We start from the raw sequence: 18,257 nt of genomic DNA on the forward strand, positions 1-18,257 counted from the left end.
CCAACAAGAAGGTACAGGCCAGAATGGTTCTAAAGGTGTTAGGCCTCATGGCTGCGGCCATTACTCTTCTTCCCCTGGCTCGCTTCTACATGCGCCTTCTTCAATGGATGTTTTTCACTCAGTGGTCTTACCAACAACTTCCAATGCGTCACCAAATTCTGGTGACACAGATTTGCAAGAACCATCTTGCTTGGTGGATCACTTGTCCCCAGATTCACCAAGGCAGACACTTTGTACCCCCATCCCCCGTAGCCACTGTCACCACGGATGCCTCCCTGATCGGGTGGGGGGGTCATTATCAGGGCAGGATGGTTCATGGGACGTGGCAACCTTTCGAATACCACCTGCACATAAATGTCCTAGAGATGAGAGCAGTGCTTTTAACATTGCAAGCCCTCAACGACTTTCTTCCCGTAGGGACAATTGCAGTCCACACAGACAACATGTCTGTAGTTTGGTATATCAACAAACAGGGCGGAACCAAGTCCTACCCCTTGTGTCGAGAAGCGCTCAGACTTTGGCAATGGGCGATCTCCTCTCATCGGTTTCTGGTAGCAACGCACATCCCTGGGAAAACCAACATTTTAGCGGACAGATTGAGCAGAGCTATTCTCATGCCTCACGAGTGGTCTCTCAAGCAATCTATAGTGGAAGAGATTTTTCTGGAATGGGGTCGCCCATGTTGCGATCTTTTTGCTACTCCCCAAAACAGCAAATGCCCAGACTTCTTTTCTCTCTTCCCACTGCCAGGCCATCCCCCCAGAGACGCTCTGACCCAGGATTGGCCCCAGGGACTTCTTTATGCTTTTCCTCCTTTTCCTCTGATCCTTCCAAGTTATCCAGAAAGCAACTGTTTTGAGAGCCAAATTGATTCTCATTGCTCCTTATTGGCCTCCACAAATTTGGTTTCCGTTCCTCCATCGTCACCTTTTGGTGCAGCCGTGGCATCTGGACCCAGTGCCAGATCTTCTGATTCACCAATCCGGTCAGCTGCACCGGTCTATCCCTTCTCTCAACCTCACAGCATGGTTGCTCCACTTCCTTCCTTAGCCAGGCTTCCTATGATCTCTAACCCTGTTAGAGACATCCTAGTAGCTTCCTTAAAATCCTCTACCAGGAGGATTTATATAAGCAAATGGAAACGTTTCTCTTATTGGGCTAAAGCCAAGAATATTGATCCCTTCACTGCTCCAGTTCAAGCAGTTTTGGATTTCTTAGCGGAGATTTTTCATGCGGGCTCTTCTTCTTCCACAGTTAGAGTTCAGTTGGCTGCTATCTCGAACTTTCATATCGGGTTCGCAGATCACAACATTATGTCCCACAGGCTTTGTGTAGAGCCTTCTTGAAAGGAATTTTCCTCCTGAAGCCTCCAGTCAGGAGTCCTCCTCCTCAATGGGACCTAAATTTAGTGCTGACATCCTTGATTCTTCCCCCCTTCGAGCCAGCTGTTTCTTGTTCCCTGAAATTTCTTTCATGGAAAACTTTATTCCTGGTAGCTATTACATCGGCTAGGAGGGTGTCTGAACTTCATGCTCTATCTGTTCGCCCCCCCTATTTGGTCTTCCACAAAGACAGAGTATCATTGAGAACTAACCCGACCTTTTTGCCTAAGGTCGCCTCAAAGACTAATTTGAATCAAGCCATTGATCTCCCTGTATTTTTTCCAAACTATTCAAACAGATCGGAACAAAAACTACATTATCTTGATGTCCACCGCCAACTCAGATATTATTTGGACAGGACAAAACAATTCAGGAAATCCGATCAACTCTTTGTTTCCTATGCTGATAACAAGAAAGGCCTTCCTGTCTCAAAAGTGACCTTATCTAGATGGCTTTCTTCTGTCATCTCTGAAATTTATCGGCTCAGGGGAAACAGCTGTGCTCAAAACCTAAAGCACATTCAACCAGAAGCTTAGCTACTTCTACAGCCTTTCAAGCTAGACTTCCTTTAGACACTATTTGTGCAGCGGCCACTTGGGCCACTCCTCATACTTTTGTTTCCCATTACAAATTGGATTTGGCCTCCAGGGACAGAGCCAGTTTTGGCTCTACAGTCCTCAAGAGTCTGTTCCATTGAGCCACCCAGGATAGAGGTGCTAGGGACGCAGTCCCATCAAGCAAGAATGAAGGCGAGATTGACAACTTAACATTGAGAAGTTATGTAACGTTCCATGTTAGTTGTCTTCTCTCGCCTTCTTTCTTGCGACCCTCCCTCCTTCCCCCAGGCCTGGACAGACCTTTCTCTACAAAGAATGATAGTTCTGAAGACCATACAGAGCTGGTCCTTCTACCATCCTGCAGGTTTTTCTCTTCTACTTTCTTCCTTTGGGAAGTTTTTATGCTAGGTGCTATTGCCCTTTTGTCATCAAACGAGATCTGGGTACTTACCGCCTTGCATCATGGGATATGGGGCTGCTTCGAGCAGGTAAAAGTGACTCTCGAGCTTAGCAAGTGCCGAGTCGGAGCCGAGGATCGGCTCCGAGCCCATCAAGCAAGAAAGAAGGCGAGAGAAGACAACTAACATGGAACGTTATGGTAGGTACATAACTTCTCATTTCTTGGCATTGAGCTTGAGCCCATGGCTCTGGCACCAAGCATCTGTTTCTATAAGGCCCTTTTGTAGAATATCCACACATTTGGGGATTCAGTAATGGCTCCCAGTTTGCAGTCATCTGCGAACTTTGTTAGCCAGAGTCCCTTAGTGCTGGCCTGTATTTCAGAGAAGTAGAAGTCAAACAAGAGCAGTCCCAGGACTGAACCCTGAGGTACTCCACTTGTCTGGAGATGGATTTTGAGTCTGCTACTTTTACAGTGTGGATTCTATCAATAAGCCAGTTGACAACCCATCGAGTGACGTAGGGGTTAATGCCCAGCTTAGTAAGTATATCTATGATTTAAGAGTGGGGGATGGTGTCGAAGGCCTGGGCGAGGTCCAGATAGGCTGTTTGGATCGCCTTTCCCTCCTCCACGGCTCTGGATACTGATTAGAAGAAGTCAGTCAGGTTGAGGAGACAAGATTAGCCCTTTACAAAACCAAACTGGGTGGGGTCCAGTATTTGAAGGTTGCCAATGTCTTTGTTTATAAGTTCCATAATAATGCCGCCCATGGCTTTGCAGATCAGGCTTGTCAGACTAATGGGATGATAGTTCCCGGGATCCAAGGTGGATCCCCCCCTTGTGGAGTGGGATAACTGTAGCTGTGCCCCACTCATTGGGCATGAAGCCTGAGGTGAGGCTATGATTAAATATGACACTTAGGTGAGTTGTCAGTTCATTTTGTAGTTCATGTAGTACACAGCCCATGATGTTGTCTGGTCCCATGGATGCTGTATTCCTAGTTTTGGAGAGTGTATTTTTTTACCTGTGTGGCCGTGATTACCGGAAGTTGACAATCTTTTGGTATTGAGCTGGACCCTTTAGGGGGTGAGAGGGGGGTGAAGTTGTCACTGAATCTATCTGCCAAGATAATGGCGATATCCTTGGTATCAGTATATTTAATGCCATTCTGTTGTAGCTCAGAACAGATCTGAGCATTGCCATTTAGATTCTTGACATAACTATAGAATGCCTTGTGGTTGTTCTTGGAATCTTTGGCAATTTTATTTTTGTAACTAGCTTTGGAGGATTTTATGAGGGATCTCAGCTTCTTACTGAGGCTCGTAAGGGAGTATTTTGCATCCTGGTATTTTCCTCTTTCCTGCAACAGTTTCTGCCTTCTGTTGTATAGTTTGTTTATGGCAGGGGACCACCAGATTGGCTTCTTTTTTTTTTTTTTTGGAGGAGAGCATCTTGGTTCTGTTTGGAGTGGCACGATTCATGCATGAGTGGATGTGCGTGCACAGTGCTTTAGTGTAGGATTCAACAGTCGAACTTTCAGTTCCCATCTGCATTGGTGTCATGAAGTTTGCCACTTCTGACTTGAGTAGCATGAAGTTAGCTTTAGAGAAGTTTTTTATGGAGGGTTCCCTACTGGGGGGTGGGGGTGGGATGTGGATGTCAAGGGTGATTAGCTTATGGTCAGACCTGACCAACGAGGAGGTGACCACTGGCATGGAGCATCAATCTCCCATGTTGGTAATGACCAGGTCTAGGATATTTGAGCCCCTGGTGGGACTATGGATTAGTTGATCCAGGGCATTGGAATTTATGAATTCCAAGAACCATTGGGCTAAGGTGTTGGTGCCCAAGTAGTTTTCCCAATTAATGGCAGGGTAGTTGAAATCTCCCACTATTAGGGTGTTTGGTTGTATCTTAATATTTTCCAGTATGTTTAGAAAGGCTAGTGAGAATCTTGGGGCATGGTGGGGGATCTGTAGCAAGCTACAATTTAGATTGCAGTCTTATTTAGTATTTAGTTGTACCTGTAGAATTTCAGATGCATTGTGTTGGGCAACTAGCCTGGAGGTGTGAATATCCTTGGTGAATATGGACACTCCTCTGCCTTTAGTGTTTCGGTCCTGTTACCACTAAAGATGGAGAATGCTTAGTGTATATTGTTAATTTTTGTTTGATTGATTTTGCAATAGATTAACATTTCATGACATACTTAAAAAAATGTTTTTGTGAAAATGCAGTTGCTGTCATTATCCTGACTTGTTTCTTTCTTAACCCAGATTACCTCAGCTGATGGAAGTGGTCAGGTCGAACTACGAGGCAATGATTGATCGTGTACATGGAGGGCCCAACTTCATGATGCACTCTGGGATCTCTCAAGCCTCAGAATATGATGATCCTCCTGGGCTGCGTGAGAAGGCCGAATACCTGCTTCGAGAGTGGGTTAACTTGTATCACTCAGCTGCAGCAGGTCGTGATAGTACCAAAGCATTCTCAGCATTTGTTGGACAGGTATGTGGTTAATAGCTTTTGATTTAGGTTGTTGGTTGAAAACATGTTAAACTATAGTGGTAGTGATGAGATGTATCAAAAAAAAATTGTCTTTTAAATTCCTTGATTTCTTGTGTAACAGCTTATGCTTTTTGGGCAAGTTAATTCAGGGGGTTACACAGATTTTTCTGTTACCCATATCTAATTATATTAGAAAGTTTCCTTCCAGTTTGGGTTCCTTTCCTAGGAAACAGAATAAACATACCCTGCGAAGAAGCAAGTAAACACGCGGCTTCTCGCAGCTTCTGTGGATCACTAGTGATATCTGCATTGCTTTTACTGTACTTATTTCCTTGCTTCACTTGAAAGAAAGTTGCTGTTTGTCATTTTTGCATTTAAGTTACCTGTAACACATTGCACTTAAGTTACCTGGCACTTCCTCACTAAAGCAATTATATAAGTCAGCACTAAAAATTAAAAGCACTACACCCTCACTCTCCACTGGCCCTTGTTTTCAATTATTAAGGAATTCCCAATGTTGTTCTAGCATGTCCAAAGGTCAGTTGTCAATCTCCTCTCCGGTCCAGCTGGTGAATCTGGGAATCTTGAGGCAATGTTACAACTGCGTCATGTACACAGACAACCCTCTCCTCCTCCCAACAAATTCCAACACATGTGAGAGATGCAACCATATAGCCAAACTGGAGGCTAAACTCTCTCAACTCAGTACTGGCTTAACCAGTCAGGAGGAGAAGGAAACCACACTCACTACAATTCCAGTCTCACATAGACCTACCACGACAGCAAACCAAACACATAATCACACAAAAACATACTCTGAGGCTCTAAATAAAGATCTGCCTAAGCAGCAGAGACCTCCAAAGCAGACACCCAAGCAACCGCTACCCCAAAACAAAACACGTGCAACACATATCTCACAAAGCCAGTGTGCCGAACAGTCACAGCCCTTAAGACTAAACAACATACCTGATACACTTGTAATAGATGACTCTATCGTCAGGCACACTGACGTCCCGCTCACCAGGCTGAACAAGGAGAGGGTCACTGTGAGCAGCCTGTCGGGCACTAGGATCCGCCACATAACACAAGCACTCAGGTCACTCCAAGACAAGTACAAATATGACTCAGTCATTGTCCATGCTGGTGTGAATGACCTGAGACGTACCTCCCTGGACTACATGAAAAGAGACATAAAGGAGCTCTCTGAGCATGTAGCCCAGGCCGGTATGACCCTGACCTTGAGTAGCATCTTACCCTCACCAAGAATGATGCCACAATATGAAGACAAGATGATCAATTTCAACAATTGGCTTAAGTACTGGTGTCATTCAAAGGGGATCCAATGCCTGTCAGCTTGGGATGATATGCTCGACAAGCCACGATGCTTCGCTAGGGACAGCTTGCACCTGTCACCCCCTGGGCTTTCGGATATTGGTAAAGGCTCTTGCTACCCCTATAGTGCCTTTTTTAGGCAAGGCTCAAAAGACAAACCCACCTCCATAGGTATCACAAGGGATAAGAAACTAAGAGTAATGCTACTCAACACCAGAAGTCTAAACCTCAAGATGCACGCACTCGAAACTCTCCTTAGCATGGAGAACATCGATATCTGTGCAGTAACAGAAACCTGGTTCAGGGCTCCCGAGAGCACCTCAGCACTACCAGGTTATACCTCATACCATGCTTTTCGGCCCCAAAACCTGGACCGAACCGCAAAAGGAGGGGGAGTATCGATATTCATCAAAGATACCCACACCTCCAGGTTGGTGGCAAAGCACGAAGCATCAGAGACTATCCATGTGCAACTAACAGTGGGTAAAACTGCCTTCCAGTTTATAGCCTGCTACAGACCACCCTCCCAAACCCAGGAACCCCTCTCTGCCTTCCTGACAACACTGGAAAATATGAAGGTCTCTCCAAACACCATTATATTAGGCGACTTCAACTACCCAAACATAGACTGGAAGCATTACTCTAGCTCCAACACCCTAGCCCAAAGGTTCCTAGAATTTATAAACTCAGATGCTATGGAACAACTTGTTACCACTCCCACAAGAGGGGAAAACATACTGGACCTGATCATCACCAACATGGGGACTCTATGCTCCAGACCAGAAGTGTATCCCTCACTGGTAAGATCAGATCATAAACTAATCTCACTGGATATTCACATCCCGACCCCACCCCCTGCCCAGAAAACCACAGTGAAAAACTTCTCTAAAGCAAATTTCACACTCCTCAAAACCGAGGTGGAATCCTTCAAAGCAACCGGGCCTGTGGAAAATACGGCCCAGACCGCAGAATCCTTTATAAATGCATTCTATGAACACCTTCAGGAATGCATGGATCGTGCGATCCCGAATAAAACCAAGACCCAATCCTCCAAAGGCAGACGTCCTGTCTGGTGGACCCCAGCCATAAACAAACTATACAATAGAAGGAGGAAGCTACTAAATGATAGAGCAAAATCCCAAAAAGGGAAGGCATCACTGATCAGTATTGGCAAAAAAACTACGGGCACTCATAAAATTGTCTAAGGCCAGCTTCGAGAGAAAAATTGCACAGGACACTAAGGATAATCACAAGGCTTTCTTTAGTTATGTTAGGAACCTGGGTGGTAATTCCCAGATATGCTCAGAATTTGTCCAAAATGACAAAAAATACACTGAACCCACAGACATTGCCAACATCCTAGCTGACAGGTTCAGCTCAACCCCCCCCCCCCTTCCCCACCAAAACGGCAAATATCTATCCCAGCAGAGTGCTGACCCCCTGACATCTCTGATGCTCAGGTAAGAGCCGCCCTCTCCAAAGCAAAAAACACAGCATCAATGGGACCAGATGGTGTCCCGGGCTGCGTCCTACATGAACTCCAAGAAGAGCTAAACTCAAACATAAAACTACTGTTCAATCTCAGCCTTACTACAGGATATGTGCCCAAAGAGTGGCGTACAGCAACAGTGGTCCCTCTCCATAAAGGTGGTGCCTCAACGGATCCTGGAAACTATCGCCCCATAAGCCTGACTAGCTTAGTCTGCAAAGCTATGGAAAGGATCATCATGGACCTCATAAATAAAGATATTGGGGACCTATAGACACTGGATCCTACCCAGTTCGGCTTTAAGGGCAGATCCTGCCTTTTAAACCTGGTTGATTTCTTTGAAACCGTCACCAAGGCGATTGACAAGGGGAAGGTGGTCCACACAGCCTACCTGGACCTCGCTAAAGCCTTCGATACAATACCCCACTCGGGCATTATAGATAAGCTCACCAGCTTAAATATAAACCCCTATGTCACTAGATGGATTGCAAACTGGCTCAAGGACAGAACCCACATGGTTAGAATTGCTGGAGCCATGTCAGACTCCAAACCAGTTACAAGTGGTGTCCCACAAGGCTCAGTCCTGGGACTTCTCTTGTTCGGTATATATTTCACGGAGGTACAGGCCAACACGGAAGGACTGTGGCTGACCAAGTTCGCAGATGAGTGCAAACTGGGCGCCATAATCGACTCTCCAGCCGACACAGGCATCCTACAAAAGGGCCTCATAGAAACAGACAACTGGTGCCAAAGCCATGGCCTCAAGCTAAATGCCAAAAAGTGTATAGTCATCCCCTTTGGCAAAAACAAAGTGCCCACAAATTACCACATAGGTGCTAATCCATTAAGTACAGAAGAAGTAATTAGGGACCTTGGGACCCAAGTTGATAGCAATCTCTCATTTGACAACCACGTGGCCAAAGTGATTACAAAAACATTTTATATAGCCCAGCTAATCGTGAAGGGATTCACATCTAGATCAGGGGAGGTCATCGTGCCTCTTTACTCATCCCTCATCAGGCCCATAATCGAGTACAATGCCCCTTTTGGGATGTACCTTACCAGACACCTGCAGCAACTGGAAAGACCCCAAAAGTACCTCACCAAGAGGATCAAAGGGCTCAAACAGATGCCATATGCTGCCCGGTTAAAGAAACTCCAGCTCTACTCAGTGGCATACCGCCTGTTCAGAGGCGATCTGTGCCTGACATATAAAGCCATGTCCAACCCGGAATTAATGGACATGCTGCACCTCAGAAAATCCAAATCCCATCGAGCTACACGCTCGAGAGACTTGAACCTCAGCACCGAAATAAATAGGACATGCTGGAGGGACAGATTCATAACCCAGAGGCTCCCTTCACTCTGGAATAAAATCCCAGTCCAGGTTAGGCAGAGTCCCTCCTTGACTCTCTTCAAGAGGAATCTTGATGAGTGGATGGGAGATCATAGGTTTACCCCGGGTATCACTTCTGTGTCACTGTTAGACAGAGGCACAGTATACTAACCTCGAAAAAGGGCATAGCAAAATAAATTTAAAATGGGTGGCGAAAGCCAAACACATTCTGGCTAGGCTTATAAATGCCCTAGGGCAGATAGCCTAGTATGAACCTATGAACCTAAGAAAACAATAGCAGTGAGAAGATGATCAAAAAGGGAGTGTGCTCCTTAAAACCAAGGGTAGTCTAAACAAGCAGATTTGACTTTATGCCTAAAGTTTTCCCCCTCCCCCACCCTGGCAACCCAGTAAAGCTTTCCCAAAGTTTAGGTCTTCACTTCCCTGTATGGCACCAAATAACATCAGACACTTGGATTCAGAGAATCATTCAAAAAGGCAATAAACTGGCAGTGGGATTCCTTTCCAAGGCATTCCTGGTTCCTCCTATCCTAGATAAGATGTTATTTCGGGAGCTTAGAACATGTTCCTCCAGATCAAACAGAAAGGTTTTATTCCATAATTCTGTTTCCAAAGCAAGAATGAACTTTGGCGGCATCAGTATTTCAAAATGCACTTCCTACCATCTGTTCTCTCTTCACCTTTCAGTTTTTTTTTAAAAGATGCTTATTACATTCCAATTCTCAGATTTTCAGTCTTTTAAAGACTGTTTACATTTTCAGTTTTCTATATTACCCTTTGAGTTGTCAAAACTTCCAAGTGTTTAACAAGTGCTTTGCTCAGGAGAAAGTCCATTGCAGGCTAAAAGTCATTCACATGATGTTCTTCATCCCACATTGCTGCAGTCCTAACACTTGGGTAGTCCGCTGTCCCAGTCGGCCCGAATACCAAAGTATAAGGCTGACGTCGGTCAAGGCGCATTTGTCTGACATCAGGACGTCAGGGTACAAATGCGCATGACCGACGTCATATCCTCAGTCTTTTTTGCCGCATGGTCCGATGCAGAAGCAGTATTGCGAGTGCAGGTTGGCGTTCTGAAATTTTCTGAAGTCGGAGTTTCAGACCGAATCAAAGTTGGCTAAGTACCCCGTTGGGGAATATTTTGGTTTTTTCTTGCCTCAGTATTTAACCGGATGTCAGAAAAAGTGAATAACTGTATTTCTTGTGGGAAACAGATACCTCATAGGGATTACCATACCTTGTGTATACCTTGCTTAGGGCCTGAGCACGACGTTGTTGGCTGTCGCTCTTGTGCTAGATTTAACAAATGCACTATTAAGAGAAGATTAGATTGTGCCAGGTTAGTTTTTGGGAAGCGTTGTAATTACAACATGCCGTCGGATGCTCCGACGCCCGCTTCGCTAAAAGCGCAAGGACAAAGCAGCAAAGCCTAGGTTGGAAGAACCGTCTGTCCCGGACGTCGGTTCTTTAGAGGGCTCGGTGGAGCCGGTGGTTCTACCAGAAGTTCCTTTTGTATTCTCAGGGAGAGACTTTACTGTTACAAGATGTGTCCTCTCAGGAGGTAGGCCAGGCTGAAGGGGCTTCTCAGGTAGCTGTTCTCCCCTCCCTTCCTAAGGTGGTTAGGCCCTCCCCTTCTGTTTCCAAGGCTTCTTCTAGAGGCAGGCCAGGGTTAACTTCAGTGGGGGTCTCCCCTAGTTCTTCAGGGTCTCTGCCTAAGAAACATATGCTTAAAATGGCAGAAGATTTGATTACTATGATTAGAGGTTCTATGCCCCCCCTGATAAGAGGCCTAGGGTGGAACCTGAGCTTGAGAGTTTTGAGCAGTGTTCAGAGGCTTCTGAGTCTTGGCTGAAGACTTGCAGGAGTATCCTCCTTATTCTGATTCTGATGTAGATGATTCTACTCCTTTGGCTTCTCCTCCTGAGGATTTTTCTTTTCAGAGACTCTTCATTCCATGAGGGAGCATTTTAAATGGGAAGGTCAAGATTTCTCTGATTCCAGGAAAAGGCTTAGGGAATTTTTGTTTCTACCCCAGCATAGGCCTTTGGCTATACCTCCTGTTCTGGATGTGGTAGAAGATGTTTTTGCAGAGGCTTCCCTGAACCCTGATTCTTTGCCTCCTGCCCCAGTTAAACCGGATAGGTATTATAGGGTGCCTGAAGCTCATAAGTATCTTTTACGAGTCCTAGGGCAGACCCAGAAACTGTTTCTCAGGGCCCTAAAGGTGTTAAGGCTTCTGTTGTTAAAAATCCTGTTCCTTCTGATAAAGAGGCTAGGGCTTTGGATAGATGGGGAAAGAAGGTGTATACTTCTTCCACTTTAGCCATGAGGGCTTTGAATTGCCAGTTTCACATGTTGAAATACCAAAATTATCTCCTTACACAATTGAAGTCTAAGGTAGATGCTCTGGCGGAAGGTATTGAGTGTAAAGAGTTGCAGGATTTAGTTCATGTTTCTGAACAGGTGGGTAAGCATTCCTTGCAATGTGGTTTTGATGCTGTACAGGCGTCTTCGAGGGTGGCAGCCACTGGTTCTGTTCTTCGCAGGCACGCCTGGCTGAGGGATCAGAATTTAGCTGAGCATGTAAAGACAAGGATTTTAGATGCTCCTTTACAATCTGATGTGTTATTTGGTTCGCCTGTGGAAGCAGTTTTAAAGAAAATGGAGGACAAGGCTAAGTCTATGCAGACTGTTAAAGATTTTTTGCAGGTTCAGCCTCCGAAGTTTAGTAGAAATTGGCCTACTAAGGGGTGGACATATCCTTCTTATGATTCTCAGTCTAGGGGTAGATCTAGACGTGGTAGGGGCAGAGCTCAAGGTTCTTTTAGGCCTAGAACAGGGAGTTCACCTGCCCAGTCTTCTGGTGAGGGCAGGGGTCAGTCCTTTCGTAAGCAGACCCAATGACCTGCCTTTTCAGCTGCCAGAGCCTTCTCGTCTGGCAGCACCTTTGGGAGGAAGGCTGGCACTTTTCAAAGAAAATTGGAGTGTTATTACCCAAGACAGATGGGTATTGGATATCGTTCACCACGGTTACAGGTTTTATTTCCATACCTTGCCTCCTTTCAAAGGCATGCCAGACATTCCTCCTATACAAAGAAAAGAGGCTCACAAGCAAATTTCTCTGTTACTCCAGATAGGGGCCATTCAGCCGGTTCCTGTGCCAGAAAGGGGCCTAGGATTTTATTCTCGCCTGTTCCTAGTACCAAAAAAGGGGAACACGTGGAGACCAATTTTGGATTTGTCTATCCTCAACACTTATCTGGACAGTCCCAAGTTCAAAATGTTAACGTTTACAACAGCTTTTACCTCTGCTGGGCAAAGATCACTGGATGGTAACTTTAGATCTCAAGGAGGCTTACCTTCATGTGCCTATCAGACTCAGTTGCAGGAAGTATCTGCGTTTCCGAGCTGGGAATTCCCATTATCAGTTCTCTGCATTGCCCTTTGGCTTATCTACTGCGCCCAGAGTATTCACAAAAGTTCTGGCTCCAGTCATAGCTTTCTTCAGGCTAAAAGGAATACAAATCTATCCTTACTTGGACGACTGTCTGATTCTGGCTCAAGAAAAGGACGAGCTTCTTCAGCATCTGGAATATGTGATAGCAGTGCTAAGATGCCTGGGGTATTCTGTGAACGAAATAAAGTCCAGTCTAGTACCCTCTCAAGACATGTGCTTTCTGGGTGTGAGACTGAATACAGCAGCCCAGATGGCCTTCTTAACCCCGGACAAACAAAAGAATCTTTCCCTTTACTTTCATCAACTATCTCTTCAGTCCGGGCTGACTGCAAGGACAGTCCTTCAAGCCTTAGGGTTCATGGCATCTTGTATTCTGGTGCTTCCCAATGCCAAACTGCATATGAGGAAGCTGCAATGGTATCTAAAAATGTATGGACACAGCACTGCCAGGATTTGGACACTGTCATTCCAATAATACCTTGCATTCAAAAGGAATTTTGTGGTGGGCTCAGGAATGTCACCTAAACAAGGGACTCTCTGTGACCCGGCCAGAGGCGAGTCAGATTCTAACGACAGATGCCTCAGACATAGCTTGGGGAGCTCATCTGAATGGAAAGTGGATACAAGACAAGTGGCCTGCCAGACTACAGCATCTACATATCAACATGAAGGAGATGTTAGCAGTCCAGTTTGCATTAATGGCTTTCAAGGAGTTACTTCTTCCAGGGCAGGTGTTGATTCTAACAGACAACACAACTGTCATGTGGTACATCAACAAGCAAGGGGGAACACATTCTTATCCTCTATGCAGGCAAGCAATGATTTTGTGGGAGACTGCGCTCAGCTTGCAGCTAAATCTTCAGGAGAGGTTTCTGCCAGGAGCACAGAACTCCTTAGCAGATGTGTTAAGCAGGCAAATCATGGATCCCCACGAGTGGAAACTGGATCTTCATGTATTTCGAAAATTGACAGTGTCATGGGGAACTCCAGACATAGATCTGTTCGCTTCTCCACTAAACCACCAGCTGCCAAAGTTTTGCACGAAAAGGTTTCATCACACAGCTTGGAAAGTGGATGCTCTTTCGTTCAGTTGGGAAAATCTTCATGTGTATGCCTTTCCACCTCTGCCTCTCCTCCCAAAGGTACTCCTAAAGGTCAGACAAGACAAGCCAAGGGTGATTTTGATAGCTCCAGATTGGCCTCGGCAACACTGGTACCCATTACTGAGGAATCTGGTAAGGAAGCCTCCATGGCCTTTACCTTTAATTCCACACCTTTTGTCTCAGAGGGACGGTCATCTACTCAATGTCAAGCTTCACTCTCTTCATCTAACAGCCTGGCATATTCTGTTTTGAACCACAGCAGGTCTCAACTTCCTCAACAAGTTTTGAATGTGATTATGGAAGCCAGAAGACCTAGTACACGTAAAGTGTATGCAGAAAAATGGAAGAGATTTTTATTTTGGAGTGCAGCAAAGGATTTGGATGTTTCTGAGCCTAATTTGAGTGTGGCTCTTCAATATCTTACTGAGTTATTGGACAAAGGTTTGTCTTTCTCTTCCATTAAGATTCATGCTGCAGCAATTTCAGCTCACTATGATTGTGACCCACCATTGTTTTCTCATCCTTTGTTCAAGCAATTTCTTAGAGGGGCAAAGAATATAAGACCCCCACGTAGAGCTCCTACTCCTGCTTGGGATCTCAATTTTGTGTTGGAGAAACTTACTCTACAACCTTTTGAGCCTGCGGCTACTGCTGAATTGAAATACTTGTCATGGAAGACTGCTTTTTTGTTGGCCATTACTTCTGCAAGAAGGGTTTCTGAATTGCAGGCCCTTATGGCGGTTGAGCCTTTTTTGATTTTCCATAAGGATAGGGTATCATTACGTACTAATCCTTCCTTTATGCCTAAGGTGGTTTCTAGTGTGGCTTTAAACCAAACTATTCATTTGCCTACTTTTTATGCAGATCCCCAAAATAGGGGAAAAGATTTTGCACACTTTAGATGTACACAGGCAGTTGCGTTATTATTTAAGCAGGACTAGGGATTTTAGGCAGTCTCAGCAGTTGTTTGTTTCTTTTGCTTTGAGTTCTCAGGGCAAGCCTGTGTCTAAACAAACTATATCTAAGTGGATTGGGTTTTGCATTGCATTCTGTTATTCCCATCATGGCAAGGAGATTCCAGCTGGGATTAGGCCTCATTCCACTAGGGCTACTGCCACTTCAACAGCATTTCTAAGGGGGGTGGCGACTAAGGATATTTTGGAGGCAGCTACTTGGAGTTCAGTGCATACTTTCTCCAAGCATTACCACCTTCCTCTCTATTCTAAATCCAGGGCTGGTTTTGCCACTGCTGTGTTGCAGGGCATTTTGGCAGCTCCTGCTTCATTATAGTTTAGCCATCCTCCCTTACCTCTGCTTTGGGATTCTACCCAAGTGTTAGGACTGCAGCAATGTGGGATGAAGAACATAGTACAGTTTTGTACCTACCATAAATGTAGATGTTCAAGATCCACATTGCTGCAGTCCAATTTACCTCCCTCCTTCCCCTCTGTGTTTAGGGGTGGTTGTGTGGGTGGGGTTCTATTTTTGTAAATTTGTATATATTGTATATATATTAGGTACAGGAGTGTTTGGTGTTTTTTGGTTTTGGCCTTATCTTTTTAGGGTCTTCTGACATCTGGGGCAAGAAAAGACTGAGGATATGACGTCGGTCATGCGCATTTGTACCCTGACGTCCTGATGTCAGACAAATGCGCCTTGACCGACGTCAGCCTTATACTTTGGTATTCGGGCCGACTGGGACAGCGGACTACCCAAGTGTTAGGTCTGCAGCAATGTGGATCTTCGAACATCTACATTTATGGTAGGTACAAAACTGTACTTTTCCATATTTTGATAACTGCTTTATTTTTTTAAACACTCAAATTCTCTGGAATATTGTTCTTAGGTAAGAAACTTTTTTTTTTGCTCAATCTGGGATATCAAGTGAATCTAGAGAAGTCTTCTCTCATTTCATCTCACAGGTAGTATTTCTGGGATGTCTCCTAGATGCATCCCTCATAATGGCTTCTTTTCCTAGGGGCAGAGTGGAATTTTACAAGAAACCTTTCCTGACATTTTCCAGCCAAACTCTGGCTTCTGGTAGTGAATACTTTAAGATTGTAGGTTTTGTGGTCTCAACATTTTTCTTGATTCCTTTGGCCAGAGTTCAAAATAAAAATCCAGTGGTTTCTCGTCTCTGTTTGGACCCATCAACAGTACCCTCTAACCTTTCAGATCCTGGTGCTAGAGTTTGTCAGGGTGCAGGAGGTTGAGAGTTAGGGGCCTGAGCAGTTGATGGAGAAGCAGTTGTCCTCAACCTAGGCCTTACTTTTTCCTCTGCAGCTCCTATTCAGTATGTAGCTAACAGATAACTTGGCTTTTGCTTGGAAAGTTGTATCCAAAGGGATGAAAGTCCATAGTTTGTGAAACTAGCAAGACAAGTTGAAGCACTTAAATGTTAAAGGAATGATGGCACTAATAAATGGTCTCAGATCTGTAAACTGTCTTTGGATTTCAGACCCTGTACTAGTAATCACAGACAGCGCCATAATGATGTGGTACATAAACAGTTTCAGACTAGCTGTGGTAGTCTGGGAACTGGCAACTGACCACATTCTGTCGCTGCAGGCTACTTTACTTCATAGCAGATTTTTGTAGTACACAAGCTGAGCAAGACCAAGACAGACCCCCCACAAATAGAATTTGTGCCCAGGGGGTTTCCAGGAATTGAGTCAAATTTGGAGAACTCACGTAGGTCTGTTTGCTTCCATTCACAACAGGCAGTAAAGGAAAATGTCATTTTTTTTTTTATGACTGTTGCAATATTCTTTACTCCTGGGATATCCTGCCGAACATTCGGCCAGCACACCAAAGCCTTTATATCTTCTGGGCACTGTAAGTCAGATGTATGTCATTTGTGCCAAGTGTAAGATTCATATGGATGTGTATGAGCACCTAATCCCAAGAACTAATTTGCTGCCAGTCCTAACGCTATGTTTGAATTTGGTCTGTAAGCCATTCGCCAAGTTGGTTCCATTAATGAGCCTTCTACAGATAAGTGCCCCATTGAGGTCTCTTCCTTTCTTTTTTGTAATTATTACTTTAGTTTACATGTCATCCAGGAAATGTGAGCATGGGAGGCAAATTCCCAGTCAAGATAAACACAGTACCTTGTTTGTTTAGGTGCTACCTGTGAACCATACACAGTATGAGATTTGTCGGGTGTTTGTCCCCAAGACACTCGGCAGTCATTTGTTTCTTCCCAGTTATTTGGAGAACCTGTTATTGAAGCTTTTGGCTTAGGGTACCATGACCAAATTCACCTGCAATGACATTAAGATGCCACTTGAAAGAAAGACAAAGTGAGAGCTGATCCTGCTGCTGAACAGCCTCCACTGGACGTCTGTCAGGTTGGATTAAGAACCTGAGGACTTGTCTGATGCCACTGTCTGCTTTCTCTGCAGCGACCCAGTTGGAGTCCCAACATAAAGCTGCTTAACTGCATGTTCACTGAAGTAAAGTGTTGCAAATTATTGGTAATAGTATTGACTTTCTGAGCATAATTGTTAAAAAAGATCAGACAGGTAAACTTGATACAACATTATTTAAAAAGAATGTCAAATGCAAATAACTATCTTCACAAGTTGAGTATGCTTCCCTCATTTGTGTTTAATAATAGTTACAAACTAAATGTGTAGAGTAGCCCAACTTAATATTAATGAAGTTATTCTTGACCAGGTGTGAAATCTATCGGGCTATCGACCAGGTGATGTTAAATGTGTCCTGTGATGCATATTATATCGGCAAGACTAATAAGAATTTTAAAGAATGTATTATCATCTTTTGGACATAAGTAGGAATGCAATTAGTAACGTACTTTATAAAAATCAGTGTAACTGATGTAACACGCACTTAAATCTTTCATTTTGCAAGTGATAAGGACTCCCGTTAGGGGTGGTAACTTGATAACCCCCCACAGAGAAGGAAGAACTGAAATGGATCATGCGCTTTCGAGTGCATATGCTTCCAGGTCTTAATACTAGTATAAGCATTAAGCCAATTTTAAATGAATTACATAATCAGATTTAATGTGTTTGTTTTATAAGTTAATTGATTCTTTGATCATGTAGCATTTTTATTCCTTGTATAAAGAAAATGGCTTTATGGTTATATTATCAAGCCTGATGAAGCGGTATGCAAAAGTTTTTTACTTGCATTATTAAATTTATTTTATGGTGACACTTTGTAGTTGTTGAGGGATTGTTATTCTTTTGTTACTTGTTCACTGAGGCTGTGCCTACATCTGGTGCAGATATGTGGGGCGAACCATGGCTGATTATTCTTGAGGGGCCTAGGGGAATTTCCCAAATACTTATTTGGGAAGAGGCGCCTGGTACCCTCATTGAAACTAGGCAGGGGACTGAACCTCCTAGATTTGTGAAAGCTGATCTTCCTTTAAATTTATTTTATTTTATTTATTTTACATTTGTTGACCGGGATAGTCCGACTGGATACATGTCCATTTTCAGCGGAGGCCCGGGGAGAAAAGCTCCACATAGGTACAAGACAATATAGTTACAATACAGTGAAATAAAATAAATGAAAAGGAAAAAAGCAAAATACAAGTTACATAAAAATTAGTTACTATAACCTAACAGTTTAACTACAGTTCGTAATACAGTTCATTAAAGTAGTGCAGTAGGTAATTGAGACAGTTATAAAATATGGTTAG

At 44.2% G+C, this 18,257-nt stretch overlaps 1 protein-coding gene across 1 annotated transcript in view; it reads left to right on the plus strand.

The window, feature by feature from the left end:
- The window catches only part of CNOT1 (CCR4-NOT transcription complex subunit 1), a 4,219,019-nt gene that overhangs the window by 3,742,227 nt on the left and 458,535 nt on the right, over window positions 1–18,257 (plus strand). Inside the window, exon 39 of the mRNA XM_044079520.1 lies at window positions 4,616–4,847. Within this exon, the coding sequence (XP_043935455.1) occupies window positions 4,616–4,847 (232 nt within the window). The remainder of the gene's footprint in view (window positions 1–4,615; window positions 4,848–18,257) is intronic.

This window comes from Protopterus annectens, chromosome 8.part0 (genome assembly GCF_019279795.1).
Source record: "Protopterus annectens isolate FY-2018-M chromosome 8.part0, PAN1.0, whole genome shotgun sequence".
NCBI classification, from domain to species: Eukaryota; Metazoa; Chordata; order Ceratodontiformes; family Protopteridae; genus Protopterus; species Protopterus annectens.